Source organism: Danio rerio, chromosome 12 (genome assembly GCF_052040795.2).
Source record: "Danio rerio strain M-AB ecotype USA chromosome 12, GRCz13ab, whole genome shotgun sequence".
NCBI classification, from domain to species: domain Eukaryota; kingdom Metazoa; phylum Chordata; class Actinopteri; order Cypriniformes; family Danionidae; genus Danio; species Danio rerio.
Genome location: NC_141032.1, coordinates 5,005,963 through 5,029,435, shown reverse-complemented (window position 1 = coordinate 5,029,435; position 23,473 = coordinate 5,005,963). Strand labels below are relative to the sequence as shown.

Sequence of the window (23,473 nt, the reverse complement as noted above, 5' to 3'; positions counted from 1 at the left end):
TCCTAGGAAAACAGATCCAGCAAAAGAAGAGAAATCGATGACGGCACCTCCATCTTCACCGACAGACAGCCATTACGAAAAGACCGTCTACTCCTTCAAAGACATCAAACACCAGTACATCAGCTTTTATTCAGTACTTCATGCATACTTATGTCTGTCAACATCTACAAAACAGCATCTGTTATCTTATGATCTTTAGAAATGAAGGCGAGAATGAGGACTCAAATCATATCAGACAGAACACAAAAGGTTTGACTTTGATTTTGAAGCTTTTGCTGAAGAATTTAATAAAACTAGTTCATCATTGCTCTACAATTTCAGCCATTCTGCTCAAAATCAATAAGTCTTTCTGTCATCAGGAGAACCTGCATTCATCGAATCAATGAAGAGTAGCTTTGTGGTCTCCCGCTGGAAGCAGTTCTGGTACGCTCCTGTCACCTCATTCATCGGCAACCTTCTGATGTACTTCCTCTTCCTGTTTCTGTATGCCTACGTGCTATTGGTGGACTTCAAGCCGCCTCCCCCTGATGGCCCGGCGGTTTCGGAGTATGTGCTGTATTTCTGGGTCTTCACTTTAGTGTGCGAGGAGATTCGAGAGGTACGGTAGATGCTTTTTTCCTACTTGCATTCTTGTACAAATATGCATTTATACCACTTTGTTTTCTTTCTCTTCCAGGCGTCCATTGCAGGCAATAAGAAGTTTCCTCAGATGTTGTTCGTGTATGCTCAGGATATGTGGAATAAGTTTGATGTTCTTGCCATTTCCCTCTTCATTACTGGTTTGTGCTGCAGGTAAACACGCCTTGATGGTTTACTATCATAAATATATTATAAGGTTTGGCTATTAAATAGAAATAAATTAAATATTCACCACAGGTGCCACCCAATATCCCAATGTCACAATCTAATGGCATGGGTGAAGGTTCAATTCATGATAGTCTTACAAATGCATGTGTGAAGATAAAGTTGAACACTCAGTTGAACTTGTGGGGTAATAAATTTGGAGGAGGGAGGGTGGTTTGCGACGAAATAGTTGGAGGGAGGTTTAGGTTGAGCTGTTGTCAGCTTTATGGGCACCAACATGGTCCATATATGCAGGAAGCACCAACTCGGAAAGAGTTGCATCAAATGCAGGAAAGAGACAGGCTGCACTGGTAAACAGTATCTTCATAATATCTTTAATTAAAATAAATGATCAACAAATTTGATCTGTCTTTACAATCTTTACAAGTGAAGGCATTAACTACATGTAACGGAGGCCAGCTAGTGAGTGCTGTGCAGGTAAACCTCACTGCTCTGACCTCTAAAGGTGCTCTAGCGACAGATGCTAGAGGCCATGGTCTTTAGCCTCCTTGGTAGAGCACCCGAATCCCGTGCGGAAGGTCTCCGGTTCGATACCAGCTCGGAGCGGGTTGGGTGGCGGGGTTACATTGGTGCCGTGACCTGGATGGGAGTGAGGTTTAGGGGGGTGAGTGTAACGGAGGCCAGCTAGTGAGTGCTGTGCAGGTAAACCTCACTGCTCTGACCTCTAAAGGTGCTCTAGCGACAGACGCTAAAGGGCCATGGTCTTTAGCCTCCTTGGTAGAGCACCCGAATCCCGTGCGGAAGGTCTCCGGTTTGATACCAGCTCGGAGCGGGTTGGGTGGCATAGGACCGACAAGGTTACATACACACAATATTAATTCCCAATTTAAAAAATACTATAAACTATGAAATACTATTAAAGAAAATACCTAAATAACAGATAAATCCAAATTTCGAATGCAAGGGAGCTGCGTTCCAGACCAGTTCAGCTCAATGACGTATATTGACACAGCCTGTAGTCCCATTTAGCAACTTGATAGCAATCGTCTTATTAAAGAAGTGTAACCGATTAAAAAAATCAAGAGTGTAACTGATGCGTTTTATGTCGTAGAATAAAATGTGAAAGTATCTTACGTTTGTGTTAGCCACAGACCTTATTTAAGCGATTGAACTGAAATCCCATTGAAAAAACCCATTGACTTTAGGATGAGGGAACCAGAACTGCTAAAATGCTAACTCGCTTCCGGGTTTTTGCACACAAATTGACCTCATAATTCCTCCACTCTATTGGGAACCAGTGGACAAGAATATAGCATCTGGCAAATATCTAGGATCAAAACTCAGATCAACAAAACAGAATTCTTATAAAACAAGTGACTACTGGTAAATTGAGACCACACACTTGTATTAATGATGCGAACGCACACAAAACTTTGTGTACGCCAGGTTTCACGTTTGTATTTACTAACGATGAAATAAACGTGAGAATGTGCGTTGGTCCGCGCCAACTTCATGTCTGGCGTACGTGCATTTCTTGTGTGTGTTTGTTTTATTTCCAATGGCGACTCCTAGAGGCTATTATGTTCAATTTCTCACTACAACGTATCGCACAAACACATCTGAAAAACATTGCTGTTCATTTATAATTTATTAAATGGGTTCATTGACACAATATATATATATTTTTTTACCAATTATGTGATTTAGAACATATAAAAGCATTTGCAAATGTACACGACCCTTAATCTATGGCAATGGCAGTGTTGGCCTTATTAGAGGACATCATCAATGGTCGAACCGAAGGCTCCAAGGTAGCAGGGTGGGCGGTGGGTGGCTTCTTGGTGAGTGATGTTATGATATTATTCCAGCTTAGTTTTTTATTTATTTATTTTTTTTTCTGAGGGTAATTATTTAACTGCATATCAGGAGACCGCAGTTATCCATTAAAGATGTGGCTGTTAACCCCCCTCAACAACCCACAAACTGACCAAGAGTGCAGATACAATGATGCCTATTCTCGCACTCGTCAGTTGTAGAGCGGGCCATTGGGCAGCTGAAATGCCGGTGGTGCTGCCTTGAAAAGAGTGGAGGGGTACTGCTATACCACCCGAACAAAGTGTTCCTCTAATACATCTGTGTCTCCCACAGACACGGATACTACTCCAGACTGTAGTGTCGCCCACAATTGAGGCCTCTCTCTCCTCAAAGGGTGTTAGTTCAGCATCCCCTGTTCTTCCGCCTGTTCGTTCCACACTTTTACGGTGCTTCGCTCTTCTCTTCATAACCTGCACCTTTACATCAGACCATTTTTTTTTTAGTTCACTCACAATGTGATGTTCAGACCCCACTGTGTTAACTGCGTCAGCTAAACTCTCCCACTCTATTTTTATTCTTATGTTATTAATTCCGGAGGACAAACTTGCAAATAACACCGTTTTTCTCCGTTCTACCTCTAATAGGAACACCTCCAGTTCACAGTCTGTGAAGTTTCTCCTCTTGCTTTTGCCTTTGGCTTTTCATTTGGTTTTGCCAAAGTGGAGTCATTAGCATATTTATACAGTGGGAGGAGGCAGGGAGGTCTTTTTACGCTCGTGCACGTGCGCTCAGTTTCATGTTAATTTGGATATACAAACAGAATATGCGTGGGATTCCGCATGAGCAGTGTTTTGTACATCTGTTTTTTTTGCTGCGTATGCACATTTACAGCTTTGTCTGTACATAATTTTTTAGTATTACTTCAACGCAAGTCGTTGTACATGAGACCCTGGGACTTTTAAAAATGATTGAAGTTTTTCATTGCGTGGTATCTGTTATGTGAATTCCTAAGTTCAGAAAAAGCATTCTTACAGTGTGCGTTCTGCTTTCTTTTTGCTGATCATCTGTGACTGTGTATTTTTGTTTCTGTCTCAGGATGTTCAGCTGGTCATTCAACATGGGTCGTGGTATACTGTGTGTGGACTACATGGTCTTCACTCTCAGACTCATACACATTTTCGCCATTCACAGACAGCTGGGTCCCAAAATCATCATACTCGGCAAAATGGTGAGACAAACAGAGGTGTTCAACATCCTAAATCTGTATGCATGTGATACACTGCCATAAAATCAAGCTGTTTATGGACGACTGTAGCAGAGAGGCATGGTCGTACCATAATATTTTTATCTGGTCAATAAGTGCATATCTAGAAAATAAGCTCAACTGTATCATGTGTTTCAAATGGGTCTCTCTGCATTTCCCTGAAGAACAGAGATGCTGAGAAAGCATGAGAGGTGACCTATTAGTAATCAGATGATCATGTTGTGTTTTTCCACTGTTTATCAAGATGAGCAGAGGTGGCAACAACATATACATTCAATATGGAGGGAGACAACCCCTGCTCTATCTTCTCCTGATAATAATAATAATAATTCCTCACATTTATATAACACTTTTCTGGGCAATCAAAGTGCTACACATAGAGGGGGATCTCCTCATCCACCACCAGTGTGCAGCATCCACACCACACACACCACCTGATTGGTAGAGAGGAGACAGAGTGATGAAGCCAATTATGATATGGGGAGGATTAGGAGGCTATGATGGACAAATTTGGCCAGGATGCCGGGGTTAAACCCCTACTCTTGGGATTTTTAACCACCACAGAGAGTCAGGACCTCAGTTTAACGTCTCATCTGAAAGACAGCGCTCACTGAGCAGTATAGCGTCCCCTTCACTATACTGGGGCATTAGGACCCACACAGACTGCAGGTTGGGCGCCCCCTGCTGGCCCCACTATCACCACTTCCGGCAGCAACCTAGCTTTCCCAATGTGGTCTCCCATCCAGGTACTGACCGGGCGCAGCCCTGCTTAGCTTCAGTGGGCGAACAAGCGAGAGTTGCAGAGAGCTAAGGACAAGACATCTTTAACTGGGGAAATCCAGGGTGAGAGAAACACCACTCAGTCCTCCACGTCTACATGTGGTGGTTCCATAGATCTGGACATGGGTGCCAAATTGTGCTATGTCCCTGAAAAAGCAGGTCTTACCTCAGGAGGATTTACCAAGCAGGTGGTGCTTGAGCTGAAAAACTGGTTCAGGCGGGTCAATATAGCACAGCCAGCAAGACTTGGCATATGGAAGTATGAAGAGCTCAAACCTTGCTATTGTCCTTCATATCTGCCAGGTTTAGTCAGAGGTGGCCATACAGCGATCGTACAAAAGCTATTGGGAGTAACAATCCATGTGTTTAAAAGGGTCGGACTGGTAGAACAAATAGATGGCCACAACATTCAGGGCAGAAGCAGAGCACTGAGACATGCTGAGAGCTTTAGATGAGAGGCATGAGCAATCTCTTCAGGCAGCAGTGAATTGCTGACAGAAATTGACCACAATGGCCTTCTCCACCTGGGGGATTCAGACATACATCTTGGCTGCCCCAACATTGAGGAACTTGAGACTGGAGGTCCAAGTGAGCTCCTTGTGCACTGTAAGGAGACAGAAAAAAGCAAATCAGTCTAGAGTCAGAGTCATTTCAGCTTTCAGCATATTGCCATGCATTCAGTTCTGTAGTCATTTCGTCATGAGGTCTGAATGAAACATTCCCCTCCAACTTGTTAAGGAAAATATTTTTTTTACAGCCTGGAGAAAAAGCTGTGAGGAATAAATGGTTAAAGTTAATTTTCACAATACCACACTACAGCCAACCTTGTGCTGTTCCTGTCATTTTACTGAGACAGAAACCTACTCACGATATGCACTGGAATGTTTCTGATTGGATTTCACCAAATATTAAAGGATGGAGATGTACATGGAACTTTGTCAGAGCTTGAATGAGACTTTGGGCATACCCACACTATGTACAGTTGCTCGAACCGGGCCAAAGCACGCTTATCCCCCCTCCCGTCTCCCCCGACTGCCCCCACTCACATTACAATCGGGCCTGGGCACGCTTACATCATTGATGATGTGCTGGTGGTCAGAAGCGCTCTCGCTCAGCACCGTGGGGATTTCTTCAGTTATATCGCTTGGGATGCAGTGACATGCATATTTCACCGAACAGATCAGCCACTTTTGATGCTCATAAACAATCATAAAGCCCCCGTGCTGCAGGAATTAGGAGGTTTGATAAAGGTGCAGCTGTCGTGCAGTGAGGGGTTTGCGTATTTAATAAACTACGGCAGTTTGTGTTCACTAAACAGTAAAAATTATTAATAAATCCAAATGAAACAGCCCCTTAAAAGTCAGGTCTCGCTTTCAGTTCCGGGCTTTGGCGCGTTTTGCACTCACAAAGCGTACCACGCCAAAGCCCAAGTGAACCGCGCTCAGGCCCACCTCTTCCAACCGGGCCAGGGCCGGCCAAGTGAACCATGCCTGAGCCTGACTCAGCGCACTCACACTTTTCAAACGATCCGGGAAACGGGCCTGGGCACGGTTCGGATAGCATAGTGTGAGTACGCCCTTTGTCAGTACAGTTTTGCAACAGCTTCTTCTTCCTCTGGATCACAGCCTGTAGATGTTATTAAAATGGTTGCCTCTTTGTTCTCTGTTCTCTTAGTTGTGTGTTGTATTCATTCTGCACTGATTGTAGCTCTCTGGTAAATTGGCTATGGCGCTATTTACGAATCGTATCTAAAACCATGTGGAAAACATGAAGCATGCAGCTTCCTTTATGAAGCTTTTGGGTTTGCAATATTGTGGCATCTGTCGTCGCTATCAGCTATGCTTTCATACCAGACATGGAAAGCACTGTACTGCCTATGATCCCATTCAGTTTCACTTTAATTTCAGTCGTATGAATCCTGTTGACTAGAGTGTGCTGCAGTCAATGTTCAGGATAGTTCAACCTTTTGTCGCTGTATTGATTAATTAACACTGAATGTATGCCATTGTTTTGACTAGGACTTTTGTTTAAGAATAAAGCAATATGCCTGTGTAACTAGATTATTTTATTAACATGTTCCTGCATCGGGCTCAAACATAAACACACCATGGCAGCTTGTGCTTGTTGCTTCAACACTGTCTATGTATGCATTGAGGGCATTGCATTTTCGAATCGCACTGCACGCAGTAGACCAATTATTGCAGATTAGCATCACAAACTGAATTCCCACTGAAGATTTCACATATACCTGGAGACCATTATGGCAACTATCAAATCTCACTCATGTGTTTGTGTTTTGTATGAATGTTCTTGAATTACAGATCAAGGATGCGTTCTTCTTCCTGTTCTTCCTGCTGGTGTGGTTGAGTGCATATGGAGTAGCCAATCAAGCTCTACTATACCAGTACGATCCGAGCCCTGCAAGAACGTTTCGACGAGTGTTGTACAGGCCATATCTGCACATATTCGGACAGATACCAGTTGAAGAAATAGACAGTATGTTCACTTTTTACACTTCTCACCATTAACATTTTGCACCTTTTTGTTGACATCCACTGACTGGATCATATCTGTGTGTGTTAAGCTGGCAGACACTGGGAAAGAGACTGCACAGATAATCTGACGTTGATCAATGAAGGGATAGAGCCGTGCAGAGACACCAGCCACAACTGGCTTGTGGTCGTTTTGTTGGTCATCTTCTTACTAGTCACAAACATTTTACTTGTCAACCTGCTCATCGCCACATTCAGGTATTTATATGTCTGTTCATCCTTCCACCTTCAGTTGGGCTGGAATAAGATTATGAGGGTATTATAACCTTGGATAAAAATTACTGCTCAAAAATATGTTCTTTTTTACAACCCCAAATCAGAAAAAGTTGTGACAGTATGGAAAAACGCTGATTAAAAAAAGAAAGTAGTGATTTCTAAATTTACTTAGACATGCATCTCATTGCAGACAATACAACTAACATTATTTAATGCGTTCCTTTTGACTTTTTTTAAATAAACACATATTCCAATTTTGGTTCTTGCAACACATTTCAAAAAAAGTTGGAACAGTAAAGCATTTACTACTTTGTAATGTTGCCATTCCTTTTCACAACACTTACAAGACGTTTAGGGACTGAAAACACCAGGTGATGAAGTGTTTCAGGTGTAATTTTGTCCCCATTCTTCCTGCAAACAAAGGCTGTTTCTCAATTCCAAGAATGCAGAGAACGGACTTGCGTTCTTGTGGAGACCGGTCTTTCCAGGTCACCTCAGAGGAACGGACTAGGGAGACTGCAATAACAGAGAATGTGTCCTGTGAGAAATGAAATGCTGCGTTCTTTCTGATTGTCACGTGACCTTCACACAATTTTAACAGGAAATTATTTAAACATTACAGCATTCATACCGTGATTTACTGTTTTTTCCCCTTTTCACAAAATATACTCTGCATAAAGCCTTACAAATATACATTGCACAATACAAATAAATCTGATTTTATTACGAATTTTAACAAATAAACACCCTTAATGTGTTTGTCTTTAATTCCATGGTAATGGTTACTGTTACAGTTTCATTTAGGGAAACTCCTGAGGTAAATAAAGTGATATCTATGAACTTTAATAATAAATCTGTGTAAAATGCTGCGCTTCCTACCTCCAGTCGCAATGACTTCTGGGACTTCTAGAGCAAATTCGGTGCTCAAGTCTCCATTCATGTGTCCTCGATATCAAGAACACATCCAGGAACTTTCATGCATCCTCTGTACTTGCGTTCTTGAGTTTTGGAACTGAACTTTGGCAGTTGATGATGACGACGTTACAGGAGAACGCAAGATTGCTGAAGTACGCGTATTGAGAAACAGCCTAAGTCTTAAGGTGGGCAACAGTACAGGGTCTTTGTTATTGCATTTATTGGAGACAGGTCGGGACTACAGGCAGGCCAGTCAAGTACCTGTATCCTCTTCCTCCGCAGTCAGAACTTTGTAATTTGTCCAGAACGTGGTTTTGCATTGTCTTATTGAAATATGCATGGGCGTCCCTGGAAAGCAAGCCACATATTGTGCTCCAAAATCCCCCCAAAAAGTAGTTTTAGCATTAATGGTGCATCACAGAAGTGCAAGTTACCTTTGACAAGGGAACTGACACAACCGCATACCATGACAGACTCTGGCTTTTGGACTTGTTGCTGGAAACAGTCTAGATGATCCTTTTCTTCTTTGGTCCGGAGCACACGGTATCCAAAAATACCGAAAATTCTGATTAATCTGACCACAGAACATGTTTCCACTGTGTGATGGTCCATCCCAGATGCCTCAGAGCCCAGAGAAGTCAACAACACTTCTGGACACTGTTAACATAGGGCTTCCTTTTGGCACAGAACCATTTTCACTGGCATTCGTGGATGTAACAATGTGTTGTGGTACTTGTCAAAGATTTGCTAAAGTAGTCCTTAGCTCATGTGGTGATATCGCTTATAGATAAATGAGGATTCTTGATGCAGTGCCATACTTTCTTTTTTATTTGCATTTTCCATACTGTCCCACCCTTTTCTGATTTTGGGTTGTATTAATTTATGTGTATAAATCATTTTGTATTAAGAAACATTTTAAATATTTTGGAAGAGTAAACATGTCAGGTTCTAACATTTTAAATAGATCACCAACTTCTGCTTTTTTATTAGTTTCAAAAACACAGACTTATTAATGATTTAAAAAGGCATCTATAGCTTTTCATTGTTCTTTTCTGCTGGGGATACTGTTGCTCTAATAAAATGCCCAAAAATTTATTAAACATTAATTAATGTTCTTCTGCAGCTATACGTTTTCCAAGGTTCAGGAGCGCAGTGACACATACTGGAAATTTCAGCGGTATAATCTGATCGTGGAGTATCATTCACGTCCGACGCTCGCTCCACCATTCATCATCCTGTCTCACATCAACCTCCTGATCAAAAGAAAAATACGCAAAGTGCAGTCCGCCAAAGTCCAACGATTTGGTAAAGTTTAAAAAATGTATAGCTCAACAAGAACATTTGTTAGAGCTAAACGACTGATAAATAAATGTCTGTGTTTGCCTTTAATATAGCCCTGAAGATAAAGGGTCAAGAGAAGAAGGAGCTGGTGAAATGGGAGAACCTGCAGAAGGAGAACTATCTGGCCCTTGAGATCAAAAAACAGAGAGGAACTGACTCTGAGAGGCTCAAACGCATAACTTCTAAGTGAGTTAAACTTAAATTGAACATTTTTATATTAGGACATGCTGATACAACTTTCCAATGAGCATTGGACAAAGAGATTAGACAAAAATAATTGTGATAAACCAAAACTGACCAAATATGATAAACTATCACTTGACTACTACTGCTTCATCGCAGCGGTAACTAAACCAGAACAAAATGTGATTTAAACTGTTTTTCCTCAGATTAACATTGATGTGGATGGTGTTTTGTTTCAGAGTGGATAGTGTGATCAAACAGGTTGCAGAGATCAGAGATGTAGACCGCAGACTGAGAGCGGTCGAGTCAGAGGTGAGAAAACATGATGTTTTACCAGTGTTATATTGTGCACTCAATGGCCACCTTATCAGGTACACTAATGGCCCGTTTCCACTGACTGGTACAGTACGGTACGGTATAGGTCACCTTAATCAGGCTGGTGTTTCCAATAGCAAGGGTACCCTTTTGGTGGGCGTGGTGTACGACAGAAAGTTTTAGTCGATGTCATTCTAGCTTGAATAAATGTCTACAGTAAAGCCGTACAGGTCGTTCACAAATCATATGAGAAGCACTTCTCTCAAAACAGATGCTTCATACACATAAATACTTGTGTATAAATGCTCATTACTAACTTTTCTATGAACATGATTTGATCATAACTGCAGATCAATGACAGTGCGAAATAGCCTACTGTAACATCTGCAATAATATCAAATAAATAAATACAACATATATGAACACATGCAGCCCTATACTGTCTGATATGTTACTAACTACAGAAAAACTACACACAGCATACATTTGGTCCTTATTTAGGTTAAATAACAACATGCAACATAGCCCACAGTCAGAGCAGACCTCTCATCTGTGTCTGTAATCTTCACCAGCACATGTAGCCACTTGTTAGAGAGTAATTCTGTCATTCCGAGTTCATAGTAGTCTAAAAGATGATGATAAGCATGGGCAGTTTGTTTGTGATGCAGGTTGCAGAAACAATTTGCCCCTGTGTTTTCTCTTTTTTCTTGTGGCTTTTCCTTTGTTTGTTCGCGTTTGTCCTTTTCTTTCCGGAAAGATCAGATGACGAAGACACTTCAATAATCACGCGCACGTTATTATCATCAGCTCGAGAAATTCGTAATATCAAATATTTACGCGATTGCGAGCTCCTGAAAGAAAGCGAAAACCGCTCGCACTTTTAGACGCCCTCTTAAAACAACAACAGGACATGGCAGATTTTGTTCTTCATGACTTTGTGTCTGAACATCAAGTTTGTTTGAGCTCCGGTCATCCATGGTTCATTATTATATGCATATAGTTTTACGGTGTAATCTCATGGCTGTGTATTTAAAACATGGCGGTTCCCTTCTTGTGATTGGTACCCTTTGGAATTGGTGCCAAAAAAGTGGTACGATTTGGTTTGGTTGACAGTAGAAACGTCCATAAAAGCGTACCCAACCATACCGTATTGCACCACTTAGTGGAAACGGGGCACAACAGAGTATCTTTGTGATGTGCTGAAGCAGGAGATTCACATCATGGACAAATCTGCAGCAACCGTGTGATGTTGTGATGCAAATACAAATCCAAAATCTCTAAGAAATATTTCCAGCAATTACTTGCTCAATGCCACAAAGAATTAAGGCAGTTCTAAAAGCCAAAAATGTGGTCGACCCAGAAAAATCTAACATCAAAATAAACATCGAAAGGTGTATTGTAGCTAGTAATGTGGTATAGGTGTATCACGGTGTATGTAGACTGTTGTTGATTTGATTGATATTGTATTTGCAGATGGAGTTCTGTACCTCTTCTCTACAGTGGATTATGGAGACTCTTTCTCAGAGCAGCATGGTGAAGACCACTAAAGCACATCCTACTCGCAAAGGTAAATACTGATACTTCTGTCACAACATACACTGACACACACACACACACACACACACACACACACACACACACACACACACACACACACACACACACACACACACACACACACACACACACACACACACACACACACTACTGCATATATACAGAGTAAATGAGACTGTTTCTCATTTGCTCACTAAATAAATGTAAACAATTTTATGTGTAAAATAAAATAAGTCAAAAAATAAGTCAAATGAAATATTTAATTTAGGCTTCCCCGAGTTAATATGAATATTTCTGATATTTAATATCTGTATTATTTATTTTTGTTTAATAGTCATATGGTCTACAAGTGTAATGAGTAGGGTCGGCAACATAGGTGAGGATCTACGTGCAGTTTTTTGAACATAATGGTCGTACAGGCAAGGTTAACACAGAGGGACAGATTGAATCATGCAGGAAATCCAGAGAATGGTTAGTATAACAGGCGAATGGTCAACAGGGATCCAAAAACATGAAAGGCAAGACAAGGAAACTGCTAGAAATGCTCACAGTTAACAAGACTCAGCTCTGAGTGAGGTGTATTTATAGTCCTGGTTATCAGTCCATCATGAGCTTCCAGCTGTGTGTGTTTGTAATTAGGAGGAATCAGGAACTGGTGTGTGAGTGCTAAGAGTTCTGGGAGTTGTATTTCATGTATTTCATGCGGTTCATTTGGACAGGTGTGAATGGAGCAATCGCACTCGAGTGCACAGCAAAAGCGGACCTTGAAGAGGTGGTCATGGTATGCTTTTAATCAGACCCTGGAGTGATTAGTTTGTGGTGAGAATATGATCCGAAATAAAACAGACCCAACCGCAAAAAGCACTGCGCCTTTTTGGACTAATCCAGCTGCCGTAGGCCGATGTGCTGTGCAATATGGAGTGTGAAGGAAAAAATTGTTTAACAGTGCTTTACAAACTATTTTAAACAGAGAGAGAGAGAGAAAAGGAAAAACATTACCTGATGGATCAATGGTATAATTTACGGAAGATGACCATGTCACAGTTTACTTAAATTAATTCACACCTTCTGAAGTGATTTGCTATGCACCTTCGCCATTTGCAATGCATTAAAACATTGTTTTCCATTCACAGCCACGTTTCATTCTCAAAATGTATAGTTTGTCTAAAGCAGACATGTCCAAGCTCGTTCCTGGAGGGCCGGTGTCCTACAAAGTTTAGTTCCAACTCCAATGAGACACACCTGGGCTAGCTAATCAAGCTCTTACTAGGCTTACTAGAAACATCCTTGCAGGTGTGTTGAGGCAAGTTGGAGTTAAAATCTGCAGGACACCGGTTCTCCAGGACCGAGTTTGGACACACCTGGTCTAAAGTGATGCATACAAACTATATAGTATACTATGAGCAGGGATGCAATCAGCCAGCACAATCGTAGCTCCATAATCAAAATCGATATTTTGTGTCTGCCTGTTTGTTTCCTTGCGGGAGGTCCATTGGCATTTTTCCGCATGTGAATTCTGACCAAGTGAAAAGTAGTTTTGGGAATACGTTCAAAACATCTGGCCAATGAGTGATGTGGATTTTGTCACATGGCTGCATTTTGGTACTTTTAACAGGTTCAGACCAAAGCAATCAGGGGTCCATTTCCCAAAATCGCTAGCCAACTAAGGTCGCAAGTTCCGTCGTTACAAACATAGCTTGTTGATTTGCCGTTTCTCAAATCCGTCGCTCCAACGAACATCCGCAAACTACATCGCAAAGTTGAGCACTTGAGCACTGCTTGTCTAACAATTTTTACAGTTCAGTTTTAGCGATCTTCATGTTTACAATTGCGCTCCCTTTGCAGTGCACTTTGAAAACATTGATGTCATTTTGAACACAGCCGTGTCTCATGATGAAATTTAGAGGTGACCTACTATTTAAAAGCAGAATTTATTTTACGTCTCCAAAGCTTGTGAAAACAAAAAACATAGCATAAGTTAATACTTTTATTTTATAGTAGGTTATTTATTAAGTATCTGTACTGTATATGTCATGGGCCTGCTGGTTAGAACTTTCTGCTGTGGTTTGCAAATGTCAAATTGTAAAAGTAGAGTTTTAAAAAATAAATAAATAAACAGTATTCTACTTAATAATAATCATCATCATCATCATTAATACTATTATTAAAGTATGTTTTTTATTTCTAATACATAATAATTATTCAAATTCATTTCTTAATAGATAGGCTAATTATTTATTTATTTATTTATATGATTTATATATGATATTAAAATACGTGTTCACTTTTGTAAGTGATATGTTTTAGAATGAGATATGTCATATTCTCAATAATATTTGTAAAGGAAACACAAATAGTTTATAAGCACAGTTTTACTGGACAAATATAATCAATATATTTGTGATTATGAATTTCTGAACATGCTGTGATTCATCTTTTTGTCATCAGCCGTCACTTCAGCCAGCATTGAGAAATGAGAAAGAGCCGTTTCCTGTGTTGGTCTTCTGTCCTCATTGATGGATACTCTAAACAAGAAGCCGCAGAGAGCCAGTGAAAGGAGGGATGATGCCAAAAACTCTTCCCATGTTCTGCTTTCCATCTTTAAACTGGTCATCCTGGCCTTTTCATGCTTCATCCTGCTCCTACAGGTTTACTCGGTGTGAGATTCAGCTTTTGTTCAGTGGTTTTGCGTAATACAGAGTAACCTTCCTGAACCAAATTCATACATTTAATTCAGTATATCTCATTTATTAATCAAACTTTTACGTGGTTGGGGATAATGATTGGATTCTGACCTTTGGTAATCTCTGATGGGCAATTTCATTTCTGAAGGATAGCATATTTTAGATATATAAAATGGCAGATTCTTGCCTACTCCTATGGGTAATTTTGCCCATGATATATTGTGCTCTGGATGTGAAGTCATTTCAATCGGCGGCCATCGTTAAAACACCCCCCGAGTATGTGCAGCTCTTATGTCTTTGAATGGGGAAACATCAAATTCTCCAAAAGTGTTTGCCAAGCTTACTATATTACATTTCATATTTAAAATAACCAATGGAATCTGACAACAGCAGGCTCATAAGTTTTGTTTATAAACATTAAGAAAATGACTGCCTTCACATTGCGAGCAGGGGTCATGTGAGCAGCACTGAAGGGATGGTTTTCGGCGCCGGGTCTATTTTTTCTGCAATATTCCACTCGAAGGGATCGCACACATTTGATGAACAAAATAAATATGATTCCACAACTGTTTATTTTGTGCACTGTAAAACCCAACTTATCAAATGAAATGAGTGTAGTTAGCTTAAAATTTATTGAAAGTTAATTCTGCTCCTTTGAAAAGAGTTTTGAACTCAGTGTTGAAGGTAATGAGTTCATTAAATGAAGTAAGTTCCCAGTACTCATATAGATTAGTTTTCTTTAACTCAAATGGTTTGCAGCAATCGGTTTCCTTAAACCAGTGGTCACCAAACTTGTTCCTGGAGGGCCGGTATCCTGCAGATTTTTGCTCCAACCCTAATCAAACACACCTGACCAGGCTAATCAAGGTCTCACTAGGTATACTTGAAACAACCAGGCAGGTGTGTTAAGGCAAGTTGGACCTAAACCCTGCAGAGACACCGCCCCTCCAGAAGCGAGATTGGTGACCCCTGCCTTAAACGGTATGAGTTGCCTGAACTTATTGGGTTTTACAGTACTCAGTTGGTTTGAGTTCTCTTCATTTATCGGGTTTTACTGTGCTCAAATTGCTTTGTTTACTCAAATAGATGAAGTTCACAGTACTATTAGGATTAGTTTTTGAACTTGAATGGTTTGTTGCGATCGGTTTCCTCAAATGATTTGAGTTACCTTGACTTTTTGGGTTTTACAGTGTATTAAACAGTTTATTGTAAGAACAGTGCATAAAACAGTGTACATGTTGAAAAACAACCTCTGAAGGGTTCACATTTATTGATTTATGCATTTTTTGCTACGTAATGTTACAGTAAATATGTGTCAAATGTTTATAGAGATGTCATAATGTGACATGTCTTCTTTGATAAACCACTACAACAAAAACTTTGTTTACATTTTAAATAACCTATGGCTATATATGAGGAGTTCAGATGCAAACCCCTCTAAATCCATCATTTTCTATCAGGCTCCCCTGATTAGGTTCAGAAGTTTCATTTTATACATAATGATAAGGTTATTAGCTAGTAAATAAAGTTTTTTTTTTTTTTTCAAAAATGTCACTTCAGACAGTTCTTCGTTTTTTAACAAGGTAAATTTGCTTTTGCATCAAAACCAGCTAAATCCACGTCTGCTTTTTATGCAAAAACCTCTAAATCCATCTATTGGGACAAAACAGTGTAATTAGTTGAAAATCACCTAATATGCAATTAGAGATTATTTTACTGAACTTAAAACACATTACAGAAACAGCCTGAAATTAAAAATATATAAATCTGTCAAGTAAGTGGCGGTTCATTCCACTGTGGTAACCCCTGATCAACCAGGGACAAAGCAGAAGTAAAAATGAATGAATGAAATCTGTCAAGTGCATTAATCAATGACATTCAATTTTAATTTAATTAAATCTTAACAATGTGTTGTCATTTCTGATATTTGGGATTAGGATTTAATGTAAGTAGAACAATTTAAACAAGCTTGTTAAGGTCAAATAATGTAGTGTAAAAGCATGGTGAAACATTAACATCTGTGCATTGTCCATTAAAAAAACGTAATATAAATAATGTTTAGTTTTATACATTATATTTATCTTTTAAAACAGCTTGCATTAGCAAATAAAACACTGTAGGCCGACTGTGCAGAAAAAAAGAGGATGTATTTCAGAAGCTGTCATTTATTCATCCTCACTATACTCAAGATCTTGGTCTGTATTTCGTCTGTTTATCCTCATAGCATCCATGCGGGATAAAAGAACAGCATCCTAACTTCGTCTTTCGTAAAATGGAATTGCTGTTTAATGTAGCTATAGTAAATCAGGCTCATAAAGCCGGCATATCAGCACGCTGCTACCATGAAAACTATGATTCGATTTGCGCCTTCTGATTGGTTCTCGGGATATAGTGGCTTTTGCTGTCAAAGGCAAGTGGCGTTCAGCGGCTTTTGCTGACAAACTTATTTCTGAATGTGCTGATGCTGCAATTTAGATGATTTCAAACAAAAATATTTGTTGAACATAAACTAAGTGCCTAAAGCATTCGCTCAATGTCATTATCTCATTTTTGGCGGAAGTGGCGTTTAAAATAGTGGCTTTTGCATCTGAACTCTTCATATATATACACACACACAGAGATTATATAAGATTAATGTACGTTAACTGTCTGCGGTAACAATGTTCTGCAATTTTGGATGTTTGGGTCTTTTTTTACTCCATTTTTTGGTTATTATATATCATTTGCACTTTTGTGATGGCATTTTTAACGAGTTGTTTTTGTCTTCATTTGTGTTTTTCATTTTTATTGCTTCTTGTTTTTGTCATTTTGGTAAATATGCTCTGAAACCATAACTTCTGACAGAAAGGATAATACAGTAAGTGGAGTTCAAGTTTGTCTCTCAGATTTCTCTAGAGCAGTGGTCACCAAACTTGTTCCTGGAGGGCAGGTGTCCTGCAGATTTTAGCTCCAACCCTAATCAAACACACCTGAACCAGCTGATCAAGGTCTTACTTGGTAGACTTGAAACATCCAGGCAGGTGTGTTGAGGCAAGTTAGAGCTAAACCCTGCAGGGACACCGCCCCTCCAGGACCGAGATTGATGACCCCTGCTCTCCAAAACTAAAACCAAAACAAGTCTTCACTCAGGTTTCTCCACTTACTTAATGTACTCTTTGAAAGAGGAACTTTGGAAAGGAAAAATCAAAGAGCTCATCACTTTAAGACAACAATTTATAGAAAACAGGTCTTATTTATTTGAAAGCCAAGGACTATCATTTAGTGGTTGGATTGAACAAGCTTTCATAACTTCAAGCACAATCACACAAACAGAGGACAAACCAGAGGATCAAATGCTGTATACTCATGCATAAAAAACCTTTACAAACCAGTTGACTTGTATGCAAGTTTAATTTATTTGTGTCATCTATACAATCACAAAGTCACTTTTGAACCATAAAGTTCCTCTATATGACATGTGTTGCGCTTTTATTCATTTATACAGCTCGCTTTGTGTTATATGAAGGGTTTGTCTACTCGGGTCAATAAACCAGACACACAAATATTGTGGTCGGATTGATTTTAAAATAAACTTCATTAAATGCCTTTTATTCAAACTTTATTAAATCTATTAATCTTTACTTCATTATAAAAAATATAAAAGACAGGAACAAATCCCTGGTATGGAAGCAAAACGGTAGTCATTTTGAAATGCAATATGAACAGCAGTGCAACATCTAAAATGGCAGTGTATATTTAATAAACGTTCTTTGTCAAATGTAAAGTTTGGTGTGAAATGAGAATATATGATGATTTACTTCTGCCATTTCCAACCATAGTTTTAATGTAATGTTGAATTAAAAATTACCCAAATTCTATGTATTTGTGTAGTGTATAGTACAAGTCAGAATTATTAAATCCCTTTGTTTATTTTTTATATATTTTCCAAATGTTTAGGAGAGCAAGGACATTTTTTGATTACAAAATATTTTTTAATTATTAGCCCCTTAAAGATATATTTTTATGATAGTCTACAGAACCAAACATCGTTATACAATAACTTGCCTTATTACCCTAACCTGCCTAGTTAACCTAATGAACCTAATTAAGTGTCACTTTAAGCGGAATACTAGCATCTTAAAAAATATCTAGTCAAATATTAATTACTGTCATCATGGCAAATATAAAATAAATCAGTTATTAGAAATGATTTATTAAAACTATTATGATTAGAAATGTGTTGAAAAAATCTGCTCTCTGTTAAACAGAAATTGGGGAAAAAATATACAGGGGGCTAATAATTCTGACTTCTATGTATGAACAATTTCCATGCAAATTTCAACCATGCCATAAAAAAATGTTTTTACCAAAATATGGAAACTCATTCCAGATTTTTTGTGTAAGCAAGTTTTTTACAGCACTTTAGAAATACTCAATAATGTATCTGTCAATGTTTTTAAATTCAAACAATTATATTTGATTTACCAAAGTCGCACAAGGGGCAATTTCACATCGGTCACATCCATAACGGAAAGATGTCACATCCATAGCAATACTTTTTCCTCATAAATGCAAAAAAAAAAAAATAATAATAATAATAATAAATAAATAGAAATATATATATATATATATATATATATATATATATATATATATATATATATATATATATATAATTTTATTCTATATATCCTTTTGACTGTCATTATTTCTTTTGGGTTGTGCACTTTAATTTACAGAATTTCTACAAAGAATGTATACTGTAAGCCCTTAGCCTACTTTTTTGGTCACATCCATAACACATGTTTATTTTCCTCATTTAAAGTACAAAACATGTTTACAGATTGATATTTTTCTGATCCCATAATTCTGTGGTCGGTTATTCTGGAAAATAAAAACATAATATTAAATATATATATATATTACTACATAAAATACAAATGTTATGCTCACACATACGAAATTGATATCTTGCCATGGGCTATATCAGATTTCTATGTGGGTAATGTAACTCCTTTGTCCACTAGTGATGCGGTCGACGAAACTCATCCTAATAGTAGGTGTGTGAATGGGGCCAGAGAGCCACACCCACCGCTCATCACTCACACCTGAACCGCCGAAAGTCTCCAGCGGCCGGACTTCCTCCTTCAGGTCTGCCGTGGCAGTGAAACACTGTTGCAGAGCACCGTGAGCTCAATCTCACCTCAAACAGGATTGTAGAAACTTCATGATGAACGAGAAGGACATTGAAGAGGGCGAAGTGGCCGTGATGCCGAAAACAGATCTAGTAAGTCTGACAGAAAACTGATAACAGCCGCTTCAACTTTAACCTCGTTTCCATTTAGCCTCATTGTTGACAACCAGCAAGACATCGGGGAGGAGTCAGACTCTAGACAGCATACTAAATACAAGACTACATGTGCTTATCACGTCCTGCTTTCTGTTTCTGTTTTTGTTAGCTACTGGTCATGCTTTATTACATGCGCTCATGATACAGTGCAGCCTGGTAACGTTTGAAGAGTGCCACCTGAAAATTGCTTCTCAAATAAGCATTAGTCTCTGGATTTATTTGTTTATTACTTTATTTAGCTTTAAATAAATTGAAATTCGGGCGCAGCATTGGCGCAGTAGGTAGTGCTCACAGCAAGAAGGTCGCTGGTTCGAATCTCGGCTCAGTTGGCGTTTCTGTGTGGAGTTTGCATGTTCTCCCTGTCTTCGCGTGGGTTTCCTCCGGGTGCTCCGGTTTCCCCCACACTCCAAAGACATGCGGTACAGGTGAATTTGGTAGGCTAAATTGTCCATAGTGTATGAGTGTGTGTGTGGATGTTTCCCAGAGATCAGTTGCGGCTGGAAGGGCATCCGCTGCGTAAAAACTTGCTGGATAAGTTGGCGGTTCATTCCGCTGTGGCGACCCCAGATTAATAAGGGGACTAAGCCGACAAGAAAATGAATGAATAAATTGTAAATTCTTTGACATAAAAGTAGCTAAAGAATGACTGGACCTGCGTAAAGAACAGGAAACTGAGAAAAATGCAGTTGGCCGAGATTTTACACTAATTATAATAATTTTAATCACTAAATGATTGGGGTAAAGTTGGTTTTATATTCACACATTTGAACTTTGTTCAATATTTCAATGTTTGAACATATCCTTTCAGAAAAGTCATTCATTCATTTTCTTTTTGGCTTAGTCTCTTATTTATTTGGCGGTCGCCACAGCGGAATGAACCGCCAACTTATCCAGCATGTGTTTTACGCAGTGGATGCCCTTCTAGCTGCAACCCAACACAGGCAGTTTAATTCATTTAATTCACCTATAGCGCATGTGTTTAGACTGTGGGGGAAACCGGAGCACCTGGAGGAAACCTACGCGAACGCAGGGAGAACATGCAAACTCCACACAGAAATGCCAATTGGCCCAGCCGGGGCTCAAACCAATGACCTTCTTGCTGTGAGGCAATTGTGCCACCCGTTTCAGAAAAGAATTCAGTACAAATTCCAAATGTTAAATCATATCAGTGGCCAATGACTATCCAAGTACAACATTGTTCATTAAAAAGTGCTAATGTTGTTTTGAAGTCACTCTTACATGCGGTTTCATAATGAACATTAAAAGCAAATAAAACAACAATTTTACCTCAGTTAAATTATGCTAACTTTAAAGAAATTGTGGCACTTGGAGGTTTATTTCCATCTGAACTCTTCATTTTTTACAGTTGAGCTAGTATGCTAGTTTAGTGTTGCGGAGGTTACTTTGAAAATGTAATAGATTACAGATTACAAATTAGCCTATTTAAAATGTAATAAGTAGTGTACCTTTCAATTACTTTATCGAAGTAAAGTAACTGATTACATCTGATTACTTTTTGATTACTTTTAGGTCTCTTATGGACATTTTCAACTAAATCAATTGTAAGCGTTTGTACCAAGCAGGTGTGACCTTACAGTAGCTCTGATTACTGTTAGAATTTCTAAATCTCTCATCACTTCAATTAGGATTATATTTCATTTTAAAGTGCAGCCACTAGAGATGGGGGACTCGAGTCACATGACTTGATTCGAGTCAGACTTGAGTCACAAAATTTCAAGTGGTGCTCGCTGCAGAGCCATTTGGGCGAGCTGAGCTCCAGCGAGGGGGAGCTTGAGCTTGAGCTCCACCTTTTTTGCACTTCTTCTACGAGTGATGTCACTGGGGGTAGGGTTAGGGGTGGGGTTGGTGTACGCATTAAAACAGCTTACAGGAGGAGGAGCGAGAGCTCTCCAAAATTTAGGACTTGAGACTTGCTTGACAAATATCCAAAAAAGACTCAACTTGACTTGGACTTGACTGTCATGACTCGAGACCTGACTTGTACTTGAGTTAAAAGACTCGGAAAAAAAACTTGTTTTTGTTAAATACACAACCGTTTGTTATATATTATGCATTTAAAAACAAAACAAAACCGAAAGTTCTAAGTCATGCATGTGCAGTATTAACAGCTCATCGGTTCTCAGATTGGTCTGAAATAATCAGTTAAATTTGCTGGATTGGATCATTCGGTTCATTAAGACGAACCGCTTTAAATGATTCATTAGATTCATTTGAACGATTCATTTGCTATTCGGGATTGACTTGAAAGTGACTTGCTAGACCAAGCTAGAACTTGACTTGATGTGACTTGAAATAGGCAGTGACTTGATTTGACTTGAGTCTGACAAAAATTGACTTGACTTGCTTGAGACTTGAAGGTTATGACTTGAGACTTGCTTGTGACTTGCACATGTGTGACTTACTCCCACCTCTGGCAGCCACCACACAACCATACCTAATAACAAAAAATGATTACAGTTTTTACAAAAATAAATTTTAGTTAGTTGTGCAGAGTGATTTTTGTGGCATTTGTAACAAAAAAGAAAATGCATTCAAGCTATTTTTGCAATATTTATTTCTACAGGGTGGGCCATTTGTATTGATACACCTTAATAAAATGGGAATGTTTGGTGTGATTAATGTCCTGTTTGTGGCACATTAGTAAATGTGAGGGGGCAAACTTTTCAAGATGGGTGGTGACCATGGTGGCCCAGGTGAAAAATAAATAAATGCAATTAAAATACATTTAAATACCCGCAAATGCATTTTTAGTACATTTGTATTTTTTGTGTTAAAAGTGTGATGGTTTTGCACTATAAATATTCTAATTAAAAGTATGTTTATACTTCAGTAGGACTTTAGTACACTTGACAAAAGTGTATACTAGATACCAGTGATACTTAAATAAATTTTTAGTGTACTACAATAAAGTACACTACAGAAAAAACATCCAAAAGAGTTTTATTAGTGTGTTCTTCAAAAGTGTGCTTTAAATGCTTTAAACATTAGTTGATTTTTAGTACACTGTTTACATACTAATCTTAAGTTTAAAATAAGTTAATATATAAAAAAAATATTAGTAATGTATTGTAGTAGAAATACATTTTCCCGAAAGTTGCACTAAAGTACACTTAATGTGAATGCAATATCATCACTAACACTTAAATTGATTTTGAGTGTGGTCATTTTAAGTTTACATTAAATTGACTTTATTAAAAATCTATTAGTAATGTATTGTAGTAGAAGTACATTTTCCCAAAATACTTTTAATACAGTATTAAGCACACTTTTTTTTTCACAATTTTTATATTCGTTTAATATTTTACTATTATACTTTAAATTAGTCATAAATATATTTAATTGTTTAAAATTAGGGTTTAAGTGTATTTCTAGTTGTAACTAAATATATATATATATATATATATATATATTAGGGATGTAACGGTATTATAAATACCGTCATACCGCAATATTAAATTTTTTCGATATTACCGAAGTCGCATGACTCGGTAAAACTATAGGTCTTCTGAGAAAATTTGCTCAGGCGAATGAAGCGAACGGGAGGTAGCTGAAACTTCATTTCCCATCAGCCCCGGCGTGGCCATAATCCTTTGCGGTCTGTTGTCGCTACAGATCCAGTAATGCGGAAATGGAGTGTTCTGCTGGTAGCGGAGATGAAAAAAAGATGGAAATGATCGAACCTAAAGCGGGTGTTGTC

General features: G+C 38.7%; 2 protein-coding genes across 6 annotated transcripts in view; both read left to right on the top strand.

Annotated features, from left to right (window-relative positions):
* trpm4b.2 (transient receptor potential cation channel, subfamily M, member 4b, transient receptor potential cation channel, subfamily M, member 4b, tandem duplicate 2) overlaps positions 1-17,968 on the top strand; it is a 47,976-nt gene extending 30,008 nt beyond the window's left edge. Inside the window, exons 17-29 of one of the 4 annotated variants that reach the window (XR_015503617.1) lie at positions 7-114; positions 200-249; positions 360-598; positions 677-792; positions 3,715-3,847; positions 6,985-7,159; positions 7,248-7,413; positions 9,470-9,651; positions 9,741-9,873; positions 10,110-10,182; positions 11,659-11,752; positions 14,191-17,328; positions 17,481-17,968. Coding sequence is in view for 1 of the 4 variants with exons in the window: in NM_001282153.1 (NP_001269082.1) it covers positions 7-114; positions 200-249; positions 360-598; positions 677-792; positions 3,715-3,847; positions 6,985-7,159; positions 7,248-7,413; positions 9,470-9,651; positions 9,741-9,873; positions 10,110-10,182; positions 11,659-11,752; positions 14,191-14,219 (1,498 nt within the window). In the remaining 3 variants the exon portion in view is untranslated. Of the gene's footprint in view, positions 1-6; positions 115-199; positions 250-359; positions 599-676; positions 793-3,714; positions 3,848-6,984; positions 7,160-7,247; positions 7,414-9,469; positions 9,652-9,740; positions 9,874-10,109; positions 10,183-11,658; positions 11,753-14,190 lie in introns of all 4 variants that reach the window. The other 3 variants (XR_015503616.1, XR_015503618.1, NM_001282153.1) reach the window with 3 other exon arrangements.
* Positions 17,969-19,540: 1,572 nt separating this feature from the next.
* trpm4b.1 (transient receptor potential cation channel, subfamily M, member 4b, tandem duplicate 1) overlaps positions 19,541-23,473 on the top strand; it is a 42,183-nt gene continuing 38,250 nt past the window's right edge. For both annotated transcript variants that reach the window (XM_087275656.1, XM_087275655.1), the window contains exon 1: positions 19,541-19,692. In XM_087275656.1, coding sequence (XP_087131782.1) covers positions 19,633-19,692 — 60 coding nt within the window. In that variant the 5' untranslated portion in view covers positions 19,541-19,632. The remainder of the gene's footprint in view (positions 19,693-23,473) is intronic.